General features: G+C 39.6%; 1 protein-coding gene across 1 annotated transcript in view; it reads left to right on the forward strand.

Moving 5' to 3' along the window:
* TTC33 (tetratricopeptide repeat domain 33) overlaps positions 1 to 10532 on the forward strand; it is a 31391-nt gene extending 20859 nt beyond the window's left edge. The window contains exons 3-5 of the mRNA XM_079782657.1: positions 4869 to 4950; positions 6791 to 6922; positions 9384 to 10532. Of these exons, the coding sequence (XP_079638783.1) occupies positions 4869 to 4950; positions 6791 to 6922; positions 9384 to 9737 (568 nt within the window). The 3' untranslated portion in view covers positions 9738 to 10532. The remainder of the gene's footprint in view (positions 1 to 4868; positions 4951 to 6790; positions 6923 to 9383) is intronic.
* Positions 10533 to 17037: the final 6505 nt, after the last annotated feature.

Consider the following 17037-nt stretch of genomic DNA (forward strand, 5'->3'; position numbering starts at 1 on the left):
TTTTGATGTCATTTGTTCCTCTCTTTTGGCTCCTTCTCACTGGTATACAAGCATAATCTAATAGCATCCATTTAATAGCTGTGGCTGGTTTTCTCAGTGCTTAGAGCACCACCTCCCCACCCTCACCCAACTCCTGCCCAGACTGAAGGGTCTCGGGTTCAGTTCTGGTCAAGGGCACATACCTCGGTTGCAGGTTCGATCCCTGGTGCTGGTTAGGGCATGTGTGGGAGGCAACCTGTAGATGTGTCACTCTCACGTCGATGTTTCTCTCTCTCCCTCACCCCTCCCTTCAACTCTCTCTCTAAAGATCAATGGAAAAAAATATCCTCAGGTGAGGATTAAAAAAAAAAAAAAAAGCTTCCCCTTGACTCACATGCCCTACAATTTCTCTGCTTTCCTTCACCACAAACTCCATTGCTTGATGGATGATTCTCTCAGTCCATTCCAGCCAGGTTTCTGTCCCCACTAATCCCACTCTTAGAAAGATTATCTCTGTTCTCATTTACTGTGCCTCGCACGGTCCAGCACAGCTGACCCCTCCCTTCCTAAACACACTACTCCCTAATCTACAGCACTGTCGTGCCTGTCCTTGTTTCAGTGTCCACTCCATCATTTTCTTTGCTTGGTCTTTTCTTTTGCTCATTTTCTAACTGTTGGTGGGCCACAGTACTTAGAAAGTGCTTCTTGTCCTTTCCAAATACATTATTGGCCTCCTGCTTTCAGCACCATCTCGAGACCGATGCTGACAAGCACCAGTCTTCCCACTTGAGTCCTGGACTTTCTAATATTCGATGCTTGCTTTATACCCACTTGGATGTCTAGTTAGCGTCTCAAACATAACATGGACAGAGCAGAACTCTTGATTTTTCTCCCAAACATCTGCTCCTTTCTAGTCTTCGCTATGTCAGTAAAAGGCCCCACTCTCTACCTAGTAATTTAAGCCCAAACGCCAGGAGTCAACTCTGCTGGCTTCTGTGCTGACCAGAGCTCATCTTCCGCAATCCCCCCAGCTCCCTGCCTTTGAGAGCATCAGGCCCTGGCAGCTGCTGTCCTCACAGACCAAAGAGCCCCATGTGTGGTGCTAACTGACAGTGAACGACCTCGGCGGTGGCCCGACTGGACCTGTGGATCCTCTGAGGGACTGATGGCACAGCAAGAGTGTAAGTGGGTTAAAGCTTGGGGAAGACTTCGATGATGGGAGACAGGCAAAGCTGTTTCCTCCTCCCACCACTGGACTGCTTCCAAAACACACGTTTCATACAGTCTCTCTGCAGAAGGTCTACAAGAAAAGCCATCAGGGCTGGTTTTTGAAGCTGTTGCCAGCTGAACATACACCTTGTATTTATTCTCCGCCTTCCTGCCTCGCTTCTCTTTTTCTCCCTCACTCTGGCTTCCCTGGGATCCTGCTCCCACAGAGAGTTAGTTGGTTACCTTAGGCCTCAGACTCTCTTTCCCAGACAACCCAAACTAAGACATCATCCTGGATTCCTTTCCTTTTTCTTTTTCTTTCTTTTTTTTTTCCACTTCCAAATCCAATCCACGTTGAGTTGACTTGTTTTTGAAACATAGTCTAACTCTTATATCTTCCCCTCTGTTTTCACCTTGTCTAGTCTGCGGTCATCTCTTACCTAGATGACTCCGTGTAGCCTCCTAACTGTCTCCTGTGCTCATTCTCACACCCCCACGGTCCATTCTCCCCGGAGGCCCCCATCACACATACAGTGAAATCCGTCTCAGAACCACTGGCCTGCCGGTCCCTGAGTGACTGTGGCCGTGGCTGCCTTTCACTCCCCTTCCTCCTGCTACAGCCATGCTGGTTTTCTTCCCTTCCCTCAGGACACGGGTGTTTAGTCCTGCCTTGGGCTCCTTCTGCCCTTCGTCTGGAATAAACTTTCTGCAGATCTTCAGTTGGCTGAGGACTTTTTAACATTCAGATCTCGGCTCAGATGTCTTCCTAGAGACCTTTCCTGACCATGCATTCTGAGTGGCCACCTGGTCACTACCTATCACATCACTCCAGTTGGTTTTCATCATGGCACTTACCATATTCTAACTTATGTTTGTCGTCTTTTTCTGCCTTCTTTCCACATGCAGATGTCCTAGAGTGTAAGATCTAGAAGAGTAGGGTCCATTTATATCTTTTTAAAATTTTTAAAAAATTGAATTTATTGGGGTGAAATTGGTTAATAAAATTATAGGTTCGAAATGTACAATGCTATAATACATCACCTGTATATTGTATTGTTCAGCACTCAGAAAGTTAAGTCTCCTTCCGTCACTATTTACCCCCCCTTGCCCTCTTCCACCTGCTCCCACCCCCAGGCCCATTTATATCTTGTTGAATGCTGCATCCTCAGTTCTTAGAATCCTACCTGGCTCAGAGTAGGTGCTCAATAAATATTTATTAAGTGAATAAGTTGATAACTATAGAGCTCATTAAACTTGTACTCTAGTAAATGAGAAATTTAATTAGGAACAGAGTAGCTAAATACTGATACTTCTATCTGGTGGATGGGTGTGCTATCTCACTGACTGGCTTGGTCACCAGCTGGTCCTTGCCTCAGTGGAGGAGTTATCTTCCGGCCCTTGCGCAACCCCTGGGCTGTTCCTTTGCTTCCTTCCTTGTGCTGTTCAGTTGGATGCTGTGAAGGTTGCCTATAAACTGGCTGAGTCAGACTTTGGTCACTTATTAACCATAGTGACTCTGAGCCAAGTTTTTATCTTTTAATGCCTCCTACCCAACAGCTGCGGTAGGGCTGTGCCTGCTCAGTGTGTTCCAAACTGAAGTTGAATTAGTAGATACTCTGGGGAGCGTATCTGCATCATGCTCTATGAGAGCATAATAAGGGAGACCCTTGGTTTATTAGGTGCCAAGTTTCCCATGACCCGAAGTTGTGTTACCCTTTATTTGTAGGCCAGGAGAAGGAAAGCACCCATTGGTCTTGCCTGCATCTACTGGTATTATTTCATGAATGATAATTTTAAAAATTGTAATATTCCTGTCATATTTATCATGTTTTTCACCTATAGAGAATTTTCCTTCATTAACATTTGTTTAGAGTTTGTTATTTTTATTTCTAAATTTAGAAGGAAAATTGTTCTATCTTTGTCCCTTACAAAGGCTTTGAACATAGTGGTCCCTGCAGTAGATCTGGCAGCCATCTATCTCTGCACATTCGGATGTGCTGCATGGACCACCAGCCTTTGTGGGGTGAGTCTTCAGCTTAGTCACACAGAGTCTGCTGCTGCGAGATAACAGCAGCCACTGCCACACCTACAGTAAAGCACACTCCCTCCGGGGGCCCTCACCGCTGCTAGCTGTGCAGGCTTATGCTCAGCTGGCTGTAGCCCATTTGCCATGTGCCCAGGTGGCATCAGACCCTAGAAATGGTGTAGCCTATTTGTATTATTTCCTAGTAAAGGAACTGTTCTATAGCAAGGTGAATACAGAGAGAATGTAATTTTGTTTATGTTCTTCAACTTTGTATTTTCTGCCAAATTCTGCCTCTTGTTTTTTTAGTTCTCTGCTCCCTGCTTACAAATCAGTACATTTGTAGTTATGTTTGATTTGGATCTTCTCATACTGGGTAGGGAATTATACACAAGAACACATACAGAGGACATGAAGAAACTGGAAAATAGGCAACAAGAACTGATTCAAGAGAAGATAGAACATGATGGGGCTTAATATACTATGAGAGAGATTAAAATTGGTTCATCCCACCTGGTTTTTATTAGCATTAGCTGGGGACTTTGAAAAAATACAGATGCCTGAGTCCTACTCTGAGAATTTCTGTTTTAATTGATCTGAGGCAGGGACCAGCTTGTGTGTGTATGTATTTGTGTATGCACGTGTGCGTTTTTCCTCCATAATCTCTATAGATCATTCTATATATAGCCAGGAATGAAAACTGGTGGATTATATATTTCCTATTTAGCTCTAGAAATCAGAACCATTGGGCAAAAGATACAAGACATAAAGGTACAATGAAAAATGTTCTGGTAATTAGAACTTTCTCCTCCTAGAAATATTCGAGTATACATGAGTTAACTTTTGTGAAGGATGCTGTGAAGATGACTGCTTTGGATAATATGTAGGACTTGGTCATTCCTTTAATTTCTTTTTAGAAAGGAAGAGTGCTTCTATGCTTCTGCAGATTTGGCCTGGAGTGTGTGAAGATCAGTTTTGGGCACATTGAGTTTGAGATGTTTTTGGGACATCTAGATGGAGATACTAGTTAACTAAATGGCTTTGAAACTCAACACAGAGATGTGATTAAGAGAACATCAGTGAAAGGTGGTAGTGGAAATGACCTCCATACCTGCCTCATTTATTCAGCCCCTATCTTATCCACGTGCCTGTGTTCATGGTGATGGACAGGACAGTGTTTCTGTGTTCATGGGCCTCATAGACAAGGACACTGAACACTGAAGAGTCTGTACACAATTCCCGGCAGCTTCTTGCCATCTGTCAGCTAGATGGCTGCAGTCTAGAGCCCAGGGTTGCACCTGGATTGTGAAGTCCTCAGAAAAGTTCTTTGTAAGACATCTAAAATGACTGCCAACATGTGCCGACATTGAGGTTGATGAGATAAAGAGAAACTTGTGGTGATTTCTCAGCCCAGGAAATAAAATCTTGGAGAAAGCTTTCAAGATCTCTTTTATTTATGTTTTGCTTTTTTTCTCTTTTGGTCTCCTTTCCCTTATCTCTTAAATTTTCCTACTTTTTGTAACATTGTTACTATCAGTTCTTGAATAGAGATATTGCTTGATAAACAATATTCCTTAGCATCTGGTTTTTAAATTTGGTCATGTGCTCTCAAGGATTCATTAGAAATATGATATCAATGTAACTTTAACAACCACAGATACCGAGAGGCAATTCAGAAGTGGGATGAAGCACTACAGTTAACCCCAGATGATGCTACCCTATATGAGATGAAGTCACAGGTAAGGGTTATGAAGAAAGCCTTTCATTATGAAATTGCACTGTGTTTGTTTGGTGAGCATGATAAACCAAAATAGCATTTCCTGCTATTTTCTTTTTTTTCTTTTCTCCCATCCCTCTCCCTTCCTATCCCTCTCCCCTCCCATCATCCTCCCATCCCCACCCATCCCTCTCCCCCCATCCCTCTCCCCTCCCATCCCATCCCTCTCCCCTCCCATCCCTCTCCCCTCCCATCCCTCTCCCTTCCTATCCCTCCTGCTATTTTCTTTTTAAAATATAATTTATTTTGGGGGAAAATTGTTATGATATTACTTATGACTTTTTCTTATGTATCAAATTAGAAATTTGTTCACCTTCATAATGCAGAAGTTTGTTCACCTTCAAACTGCTATTTCATCCTAACTATGATATGAGCAGATGGGCATCTTTTAAAAAGTCTCTGGTGATCTCGTAAATAAATGAAACGCGTTTGCCTTCCTTGGAAATTAATTGTAGTGGATTTTGCAATAACTTTCTTCCAGTGGATTGGATTCTAGATGATGATATTTCTCTGAAAATGGCCTAGTCCTTAGCAAAAAGTCAGAATAGGCTCAATTTATTAATAGTTTAAAAATAACATTTGTACTTACAAATACATTTGTAATATTTTATGGGCAAGTTGATAAAGAAAACCTCTGAGCACTTGGATTAAATTATCTAAGAGACTTCAAATCTCAAAGCATTAAGCATATTTTTGGCAGGAAATAATTGCAATGCCGCCTTCATCCACGTACCTAACATCTTTCCTGATGATGAGCTCAAACATAGGATACATTCTTTATCAGCTGTGATTTTAGTTTATCCAGGAAAAACCCAAATTATGTCTACTGAATAAAAGTGGTATGAGGACCATCATTTGGATAAATCATTTTCTTTTTTAAAAAGTTTTCATTGATTTTTTTTTGGGGGGGGGGAGAGGAAAAGGGGGAGAGGGATAGAGAGAGAGAAACCTCGATGAGAGAGAAACATCAATTGGCTGCCTCCTGCATGCACCCTACTGGGGATTGAGCCCGAAACCCAGGTGGGCGTGTACCCTCACTGGGAATTGAACCAGTGACCTCTTGGTTCATGGGTCAATGCTCAACCACTGAGCCACTCTGGCCGGGCTCGATAAGTCATTTTCAATCTTGAATCTGTATATACATATTAAAGGCAGGATTTCTGGTGAACTGTATGAAATGAGTTATTTAATTTGGAACTTGATGATTGTTTCACAAATTTTGTGAAATGCATGTGGTCCCAAAGATTATTGATAATATCCAGCCCCCTTTTTAAAGCTGAAGGGTTCAGGAGCGCCATGATTTTTCTGGTGTGTGGTGTGAAGAACCCAGTTGTGGGGAGGCCTGTGGAATGTTTGCATGGCTTGTATAGCAGGAAGGTGTTCACTGGGGCTAGGGTGGATGGTTGAACAAATTTAAATTTACCTAGTTTAACAGCAAGACCTGGGGTACCCTAAAATCCACATTATAAGTGGAATAAATAGAAGTGGAATTGAGAGATCAAATAGTTTTGAGCTACCATGGCTACAGTATGACTGCATGGTTTTTTGACTGATTGACAATAGTATTCAATAATTGGAAAGGGAATAGTTTACATTTTTATAGTATTTCAGGAGAAGGAAGAAGAATGTGATTCCTGACCCTGAATGGCAGTGGAGGGAGTCAAAACCACTGAAATACTGTGTTTGCCAGACTAAAAATATGTTTTTAAAAATGAAAAGAGTTACTTATGTATGGTTATATATTAGTAGTTTGCTAGTTTATGAATGTTACTGACAGGTTTTGTTTCTTTTTTTGACTCTAGGTCCTAATGTCACTTCATGAAATGTTCCCTGCTGTCCATGCAGCAGAAATGGCTGTGCAGAGAAATCCACATTCGTGGGAGTCTTGGCAAACTCTGGGGCGTGCTCAGCTTGGATTAGGAGAGATAGTCTTGGTAAGGAGTCAGATGATTATGTTAATATTTTGTTTTTGTTTTTTAGATATTTATTTATTTTTAAAGATTTTTAGATTTTTAAAGAGAAAGGAAGGGAGAGGGAGAGATGTGATAGAGAAACATGGATCGGCTGACTGGGAATTGAACTGGCAACTTTTCGGTGCACTCGACAACTCAACCAACTGAGCCACACTGGCCAGGGCTATGATTTATCCAGGGCTAAAATTTATTTTGACATGTTTTGATCAGCTCACCCCAAAAGTTAGTCATTTATCAAATCTATGCAAAAAATAAATAGTCAACCCTTAAAGGCATTAAACCACAAACACAGGTCAGAGTTATTACTGTTATTTACATCATAAACACCAATTATATCAGGGTCAGAATATTTTTCAGGTAATTGGAATCATGGAAATTAATAAAAAAATTCACATAGCCTGTACGCATCCTGACCAGGATGGAAATCACAGTCTCGGTCTATGCCCTGACTGGAAATTGAACCTGCAACCTTTTGGTGTATGGGACGACACTCTAACTAATTGAGCCACCTGGCCAGGGCAAAATTTTAAGTTTTTTAAATAAGAGTACTCACTGTTTAACTGTTTCATTTCATTTTTTTCCTGTTGATATAGTTTTGCCCACTATGTTGTGAAATTCTTGAAGGAATTAAAACTGTTATTTTGTCCTCATTTAATGTTTTTTAGGGCTCTATTTGAAAAAAATCTAAATTTGTAATATTTATGTAAACTTAATTTTTTCTTTTGAAAGACTGGAATGGTTGAAAATTACTCAATGTCATAATGAAGGGATACTATGAAAAATATATTGAAAGCAAGCTAAAATTTCTGACAATTCTTATTACAGGGGTGGGCAAAAGTAGGTTTATAATTGTTTGTATGAAAAATAATACAATAATCTATACTAATAAAAGGGTAATATGCTAATTAGACCGGGTCAACTGGACATCTTCTGGTCATCCTGCCTTCCTTCCGGACAAAGCCACGGTGGTGGGGGCTGAAGCAGAGGTGGTTAGGGGCGATCAGGCAGGCAGGTAGGTGAGCGGTTAGGAGCCAGTGGTCCCGGATTGCAAGAGGGATGTCCGACTGCCCGTATAGGCCCGATCCCTGTGGGCCTAACTGCCATCCCCCAAGGGGTCCCGGATTGGAGAGGGTGCGGGCCGCTGGGTCTCTAGTTAATGAATATTAATACAAGAATAAACTCTGTATTTTGTGTACTCACAAGTATAAATCTACTTTGCCCCAACCATAAATAAAAATATAAGAAAATACATAATTAAATAGAACAGGTAATAAATTAAAAGTCAATAGTTGGCATATCTCTAAGTAATTATTTAGATTTTTATGCAGAATTGGGTGTATATGTTGGAAAATGAATATAGGGTTGGTTTGTTCTTCATTTTCTAATTTTTTGAGGTGTAAAGGTAGGTTTTTTTTTTTTTACTTGAGATTTTTCTTTTTTAACAGGCATTTAGTGCTATAAACTTCCCTCTTAGTTCTGCTTTTGCTGCATCCCATAATTTTAGTGTATTTTTATTTTCATTTGTGTCAAGATCTTAATTTCTCTTTGATTTCTTTTTGAACTTACTGATTGTTCAAGAGTGCGTTAATGTCTGCATATTTGTGAATTTTCCCATTATCCTTTTGCTATTGATTTGTAGTTTATTCCATTTTGGTCAGAAAAGATGGTTGACATGTCTTTTTAAATTTGTTAAGACTTGTTTTGTGATGTAACATGTGCTCTGTCCTAGAAAATGTTCCATGTGTACTTGCCAAGACGTCTGTTCTGCTGATGTTGAGTGAAAGGTTCTGTGTAGGTCTGTCTGGTCCGTTGCTCAAATCTTGTTTCCTTATTGATGTTCTTCCCTTCAGTTCTGTCAGTGTTTACTTTATATACACAGGTGTTCTGATGTTGGGTGCGTATGTTTTTATAAGTGTTATATAATTATGGGGAGTCGTCCATTTGTCATTATGCAGCGTCTGCCTTGGTCTCCTGTGACACTCAGTGCATATTAGCATTACTGTGATCTGAACTCTTAGCTTCAATGTTGTGCGTTTCTGGTACCTTCCTGACCCTGATTTAGCCCTGGAAATCACTGGATTCATGTATTAGCTGATCTGCAGAAGCTGAACAATGTGTTTGCCTTGTTTTGAGCTAATATCAGTATCTCTATTTTGATGGACTTTTAATCCTCATCAGCAATTTGTCAGTCCCTTTCACAGTTTTATAACCTTTTTTATTTTTTCTTCATAATCATCATCCATGGTTAGGGCACAACCCTAACTTCCATCCTTCCATTCAGTTATGTTAAAAAAATATATGTACTATATAATATATATATATGTATATATACACACATGCAGATATTGTGGATTATGCTAAATACATTCTTTTTTTAAAAAAAAAAATGCAAGCAGAAAAACCTGGCCTTTTCTCTCTCTAGGCAATTCGAAGTTTCCAAGTAGCCCTTCATATCTATCCAATGAACCCTGAAATATGGAAGGAAGACCTTTCTTGGGCAAGAAAGCTCCAGGAGCAGCAAAAGGTAGCCCAGAGGATGAAAAAAAATGAAGCACCAGCGGAAGTCACACATGTCTCACCAAAGTCCATTCCCGACTATGACTTTGAAAGTGATGAGATTGTTGCTGTTTGTGCAGCTATTGCTGAAAAACAAAAGCCAGTTTCAGATAATAAAACAATGGTTATTGTGTCAGCTTCTGGGACCGTGGAGACTGTAAGTGAGAAGGAAGATGGGGCCACAGCCCCAGATGGCTCCGTTTTTATCAAAGCCCGATGAAGCTTAGCAGGAGTACTTGAATCTCCCTGTTTGATTGCCACAAAGTTTTAGGCAAACGCATTTACTCTGGAGAAACAGGGTCACACTCCTGTTTGTAAAATGAGTTTTTCAGATGAGGTATATACAAACTAAAGGGTAGAATTATTATAGAGTGTTTGGACTATGCTTTGATAAGTTATGATTTAAACTTAAGGTTAAAATTCTGACTACAGTGGTTTTTGATGAATAAACTTAATCCAAATGTATGAGTGAATACATTTTAAAGACAAAACTTGGAAGTGAATGCCCCAATAGTGAATAACTTGATGGCCAGTGTTATTAAAATATTGACTTTTTTATGATAAAGGAAGTGGATGATTTCTCTCTCTCCAAAAAATACACTGCTGTTACTGTTCACTCTTCTATTTTTCTTGTTTTATTAGAGTAACTTCGTCATGAAGCTTGAGTATTTTGATGTTCATGTTTGATTCAAAATTGTCGTTTGGTTATATGTAGATTCTTTGCAAGTTCAGCTGGAAATGCATGCAAATGTGTGTGTTCCGGACATTTTCTGTAGATACTCTTACGTCGGATTTATGCTTGTTTTGACTTGTAAATTACTCTCACCATGGTAGTTGCCACCTTCAGTATTTGTTGGATGTGGGAATTACTGATACATTGTAAGAATGATGGTTTTATTTTTTCAATTGTTAAAGTAGACAGTCCTTACCACAAGTGAGCCATTTTTAAGATGTGCATTTTTTCAATGAATGGCTCTTATAGCTACATCATAAATTGTACTGCTATGTTGTCCTAGTCAAAAGCAGTATTTTCTTTATTTTTAAAAGCTTAAAAACCTTGGCCTGGTCGGTGTGGCTGAGTTGGTTGAGTGTTCTCCCATGCACCAAGAAGTTGCTGGTTTGATTCCCAGTGAGGGCACATGCCCAGGTTGTGGGCTTGATCCCCGGAAAGGGGTGTGCAGGAGGCAGCCGATCGATGTTTCTATCTCTCCCTTCTCCCTCTCTTTTCCTCTCCCTCTAAAAATCAATAAAAACATTAAAAAATAAAAAAGAATAAAAGCTTAAAAACCTTGACAATAACTTATCTTTTGCTTATAACAGTTGTTCATCTGATGCTTTGGAATTCTTTTTCTAGATAACTTGTTTGGAACTGCTCAGTAAAATGAGAAATAACCACAATTTCAAATAACTAAATTATATCTTTCTAAAAAGAAAACGAACGTAGTGATGTTATTAGAAATCCAATGAGTGAATAACTTAGGCACAGCACACATGGAGACTGAAATGTGATTTGTGATCGGATCTCGTGAACTAGAGAAAGGTATATTGAAGAAGTAGTTCATTGAAACAACAGGTATAGCCACAAATCAATATTGTCATTGCTAATGTGAACTGTTATTTTTATAGCACACCCATTGTAGTGCAGTTACATAGAGCTGCTGGGGACTGTTACTTCTGACCCTCAGGAAGCTTTGTTGGTGTGAAATTACTTTTATCCTTGTTGGAGATGAAAGTAAGTTACTCTGTTTGAAGAAATCTTCTGTTGGAGCATTTGTTGGATGCATGTAAGTACTGGTTTCTATTTTTCTGAGATGATTTAAAGTTTTCTTTTAGTAGAATGTTTACCTCTTTTTTTTTTTTTCAGAGTCCGAGAAGTCAGCACTTGCCTTGAAAGGTATTACATTTCCCCCCAAAGTTATATTAGAAATTTATCCCTGGTTAGAGAGGTTAATTTCAGAATGATCCAAAAAACAAATACCAATTATATTTTATTTTATGAAAAATATTCTCAAAGGGTGGGTAGTTGGGTGTCTAGAGAAGTTGGTATGTTGTTTTGAGTTAATGGGTATTTGTTTATTATATAATTGGTGAATAAGTAATTTTTTCTGTATTTTAAAGATTTACCTATTATTTTGTGTTAGCTTTTGAAAAATTAGGTTTCTTTCCATCTTTCTTATGTGAAAATGAAATATTTAAAGCACTTTGTATGTTAGGTCACAAGTGAAGTACTTGGTAAATGCTAGCTTTTTCTATGAAGAGCTTGAATTAGTTTGGAGATATTTAACCTCAGTTGCTTCTGATTTTAAGAAAGGAGAACTTCTTTGTAATTTTTTCTTTATCTGAAAGTGAGGAGCCACTGCTTTTGATAGTATAGGACAGATGGTCATCAATTGGGGTTCGTTCCTAGTGTAAGGTCTATGCCTTGACCCCAAAAGAGGCAAGACCCAGGATGGGGTGCAGGTTGCCACTAGATGCTGCTGAAGAATCCCTTGTTCCCTTTGAATTGACATCTGTAGGCCAGGTTTGTCCCCTTCTCACTCAGATGAAGGACAGAAGATGGTTTACACATGAGATGGAGGAGGAAAAGAAATCCTGTATTATGGAGAAGAAAGGCAGCTCATTTCTCTTAGCTAACATTCCTCTATGCATGAAGAGAAAATGGCAAACATTATTTTATAGGGAGGTGAATACTGAAATACTGACATTTAATAAACTGACTGAAGAAAAATAATTGATGTTCATGGTTAAATATAAAGATGTTTAATATACTTCCTGAAACAACACTACACATTAAAATTATATGGAATACAATTTGTATTTTTCTTGGTGGAAAATTGTATGGCATAGACACTCATTAGTCAGAACACTATACATCCAGACTATGCCTGCTAATTTGAGAATCATGTATTATTCTCTAGACAATAGGTTCTTATCTTGTTATTCATCTGAAATATAAGAAATGCTACATAAACATTGAAAAGTCATGCAGATCACAGAACCTAAATCTATTGCAATTGGGGTCTATGTACAATATTTTATGGTAGTTTTAAGTTTGATGTCATATGGCAAAACCATAATGAAGACTTACATCAAAAAAGTTTGTCTCAGAAAGCTGGAGTTTCCATGATTATAACTTATCAGTACAGCCTTTTTAGTTTGAAAATAAAGTTATGCTTTATGTCATGATGTCAAAAGCTAGTTTCATTGCCTTTCCGCACTAGGAAAATGGTCAGTCATTTCTTAATTTCAGGCTTCATGAGTCAGAAGCCCTTCCAAATTGACTCTGGACTTTTATTTCATGACTTAATGTACCTAAAGGAGTTGTAAGTTGACACAAGAACCACAGTTTCATAATTATCTTCAAATCAATGATAATATTAAATGTTTTTTTTTTCTGAGAGATTATTAAACTGATAGTGGATTTTGTAATTGATGGCATTTTAGGATTGAAAGGTAATGTGTTTTTTTTTAAACCAGTAATATAGAAAGGAGGCGAACTTCTTTTACCAAAGTAAATTGAAATCTGTCACTTTAGTCATTTGCAGTTCAGTAGGCCCACTTGAATGGAAGAGAGGGGCAGCCCTACAGCTGGCCTACCGTGAATCGTGCCTTCATGTGTGTTATGTGTGACCTTCACCTGTTGTGTGTGCCACGGTGGAAGAAAGGTTGAGAAACGTTGGTCTTCACTTTGCTGGGAGGCAGAGGGTAGAGATGGCTTCTTTGGACATCTATTAGCCAAGGAATCCTGATCTCTCTCTTCCCTCCCCCCTCCCACCCTCTCAGCAGAGGGAGTTTAGGATAAATATATAAATTAGATTTAACTGGACATAAAAGCTCCTTTCTCTCCTTCATTTGGATTCATCATGCCTGCAGAGAGCCAAACTTAACAGATAGGTAAGCTTGGCAATGAAGGCTCTCAGCCTCTGTGGTTGGGCAGGACTGCTCACGCTGGGTGAGTAGGTCTGTCTAATTCTGGGTTGGATATTAGGTGGCCATTGTTGGCATGAATCTAAATTACATCCTTTAACCTAGACTTTTTCAGCAATACATCCGACATACTGGTTCTCCACCTGCCTGACTCCTTTTGTCTCTCAAATGTTTCAGAAGTCAGGAGGGGGAGTGGGTACCAGATGCCTCCTTCTAACCCCCAACAAAAAATGAGTGCAGATTATATTTCAAAGTAAGCACGAGACAAAAAGCAAATTAGGAAATGTTTTCTAATTCTAGATTTTTTTGGTAAACCATGGGAATTCTATTGAAATGGGTAATGTTAATTACAAGGTAACATGTAAATATTTGTTCAGGATATTTAAAAGGTCTACTGACTTGGAATTGTGATAGACCACAATGTTAACTCTAGTTTTAATTGGAAGGAAAGAATGTGAGACGAACCATGATATCCTCTGTGAACGTGGTCAACTTTCTTACATATAATAAAACACACCCATTAAAAATTTACATTTGAGGAGTTTAGACATGTGAATGCCGATGCAATCACCTTTACCATCAAGATACAGAATATTTCCATCGCCCACACAGTTCTCTTAGGCTCATTTGCAGTCATTCTCTTCCACCCCAACAACCAGTACTGTTCTGCTCTCTGTGACTATAAATTAGATTTAACTTTTCTAGAATTTCAAATACAATACATACTTTGTGTCTGACATTTTTTGCTCAGTATAATACTTTTGTGATCCATCCATGTTGAGATTCATCCATGTTACTTTGCATGTCCGTAATATGTTCCTTTTTATTGCTGAGTATTATTCTGTTGTGCGGATATAACACAATTTGTAGCTTTTCATATTGTTGATGGACATCTAGGTTGTTAATGAGTATCTTGAGTTTTGATCTGTTATGAATAAAGCTGCTATGTGTATGTGTTACAAGTTGGTGTGTGGATATATGTTTTCACTTCTCTTGGGTAACTACTTGGGGGTGGAATTGCTGAGTTTTATGGTAAGTATATATGTGACTGTAGAGGAAACTGACATTTTCCAGTTTGCTTTCGTACCAGCAGTATATTGAAAAGTTCCAGTTGCTCCATCTCCTTGTCAGTGCTTGGTATTGCCATTGTTTTTCATTTGAGGCACTTTAGTGCATGTGTAGTGTATCTCATTGTGGTTTTAATATACATTTCACTGATGATGTTGGGCATCTTTTCATTTGTTTATTTGACATTTGTATCTTCTTTTGGGAAGCACCTGTGCAAATCTTTTGCCCAGTTTTTATTTGGGTTATCTTTATATTGAGCTGTAAGAAATCTTTTTCTATATTCTGGATAAAAATCCTTTATGAGATCTATGGATTGTAAATATTTTGTCCCTATCAGTGGCTTGCCTTTTTGTCTTTTGAAGAGCAGAAGTTTTAAATTTTGATGGAGTCCAGTTTTTATTTATTTTTTTCTTTTATGGTTATAGTTTCTGTGGGCTGAGAAATCTGCTTACTCCAAAGTCAGAAAGAGTTTCTATTTTCTGCTAGAAGTTTTGTAGTTTTAGCTTTTATAGTTAAGTCTGTGATCCATTTCAAGTTAATTGTATGTATGATTGGAGGGAAAGGTTGAGTTTTTATTTTGTTTTTATATCCAGTTATTCAAGCACTATTCATTGAAGAACTCCTACTTTGTTGAAAATCAATACACCATGTACTGAAGGTTTGTCTGAGCTCTGTGTTCTGTTACACGGATGTATACTGAGTGGCCAGGTTATTATGATCTCTGAACGTATAATAATCTGGCCACTCAGTATATATATATTAGAGGCCCAGTGCATGAATTCGTGCATGGGTGGGGTCCAGCCAGCCTGGCCAGGGGGAGGGGACATGGGCGGTTGGCCGGCCTGCCTGCTGGTCAAACTCCTGGTCAAGGGGAAAATTTGCATATTAGCCTTTTATTATATAGGATATACACTGATCTGGCCACTCAGTGTATATGTCTATTCTTAAGCCAGTAACACACTGTCTTGATTACTAGCTTCAAAATTGTAGCCTTAAAAAAATCAGTATTTTTTTTTCCAATATTGTCCCATACCCCCATTTTGTTTGTCACTTAATTTTGTTCATTAGGTCCCACATATTAGTGAGATCATACGGTATTTGTGTTTCCCTGACTGGCTTATTTCACTCAGCATAATATACTCCAGGCCCATCTATGCTGTTGCAAAGGGTAAGATTTCCTTCTTTTCTGCAGCTGTGTAGTATTCCATTGTGAAAATGTACCACAGCCTTTTTATCCAGTTATCTGCTGATGGGCACTTGGGCTCTTTCCAGATATTGGCTCTTGTAAATAACTCTGCTATGGACATAGGGGTATATATATTATTTCTGATTGGTGTTTTCAGATTCTTAGGCTATATTCCCAGAGGTGGGATTGCAGGGTCAAAAGGCTATTCTCTTAAGAGTGAGCCAGAACCAACAATAAAGACATTGTTATGGACTGGATTGTGCCCCCATCTCCCAATTCATATGGTGAAGCTCTATTCAAATATCCTCTATTTGAAGACTGGAGGCCCAGTGCATGAAATTTGTGCACCACTTGGAGGTGCGGGGCGGGGGGTGGTCCCTCAGCCTGGCCTGCACCCTCTCACAGTCTGGGAGCCTTCAGGGGATGTCCCATGGGGAGCGGGCCTAAGCTGTCAGTCGGACATCCTTAGCGCTGCTGCAGAGGTGGGAGAGGCTCCTGCCACCACCGCTGCATTTGCCAGCTGTGAGCCCGGCTTCTGGCTGAGCGGCACTCCCCCTGTGAGAGTGCACTGACCACCAGGGGGCAGCTCCTGCGTTGAGTGGGATTGGGCCATAACCAGCTCTCCGACATCCCCCGAGGGGTCCCGGATTACAAGAGGGCACAGGCCAGGCCAAGGGTCCCCACCAGTGCATGAGGGACACGGGAGGTTGGCAGGCTGGGAGGCACAACAGAAGGGCTCTAGGGCATGTCCGGCAGAAGCTTTAAATTTTGAGGCACTTTAGTGGATGTGTAGTGTATCTCAGTCCCAATCAGCTGGATCCCAGCAGCAAGCTAAGCTACCGGTCGGAGTGTCTGCCCCTTGGTGGTCAGTGCACGTCATAGCGACTGGTCGACTGTCTGCCCCCTGGTGGTCAGTGTATGTCATAGTGAGCAATTGAGCGGCCTGAGCATATCATTAACATATTACGCTTTGGTTGGTTGAACGGATCACTGGACACTTAGCATATTAGGCTTTTATTATATAGGATAGGGCCTTTAAGAAGATAGTTAAGGTTAAATGAGGTTATAAGGGTTGCACCCTAATTCAATATGACTAGTGTCTTTATAAGAGAGACACCAGGGTATTTTGTTATGGCAGCCCTAGCAAACTAATACAGCCATATAACCCAATTAAAATGATTTGAATAGATATTTTTCCAGATAAGATATACAAATGGCCAATAAGCATATGAAGAGATTCTCAACATCATTAGTCAACTGGAGAAATGCAAATCAAAACCACTGGGTGACCACTTCACACCCATTAGGGTGGCTATAATCAGAAACATGGACGATAACA

This window comes from Cnephaeus nilssonii, assembly GCF_951640355.1.
Source record: "Cnephaeus nilssonii genome assembly, chromosome: 2".
NCBI lineage: Eukaryota > Metazoa > Chordata > Mammalia > Chiroptera > Vespertilionidae > Cnephaeus > Cnephaeus nilssonii.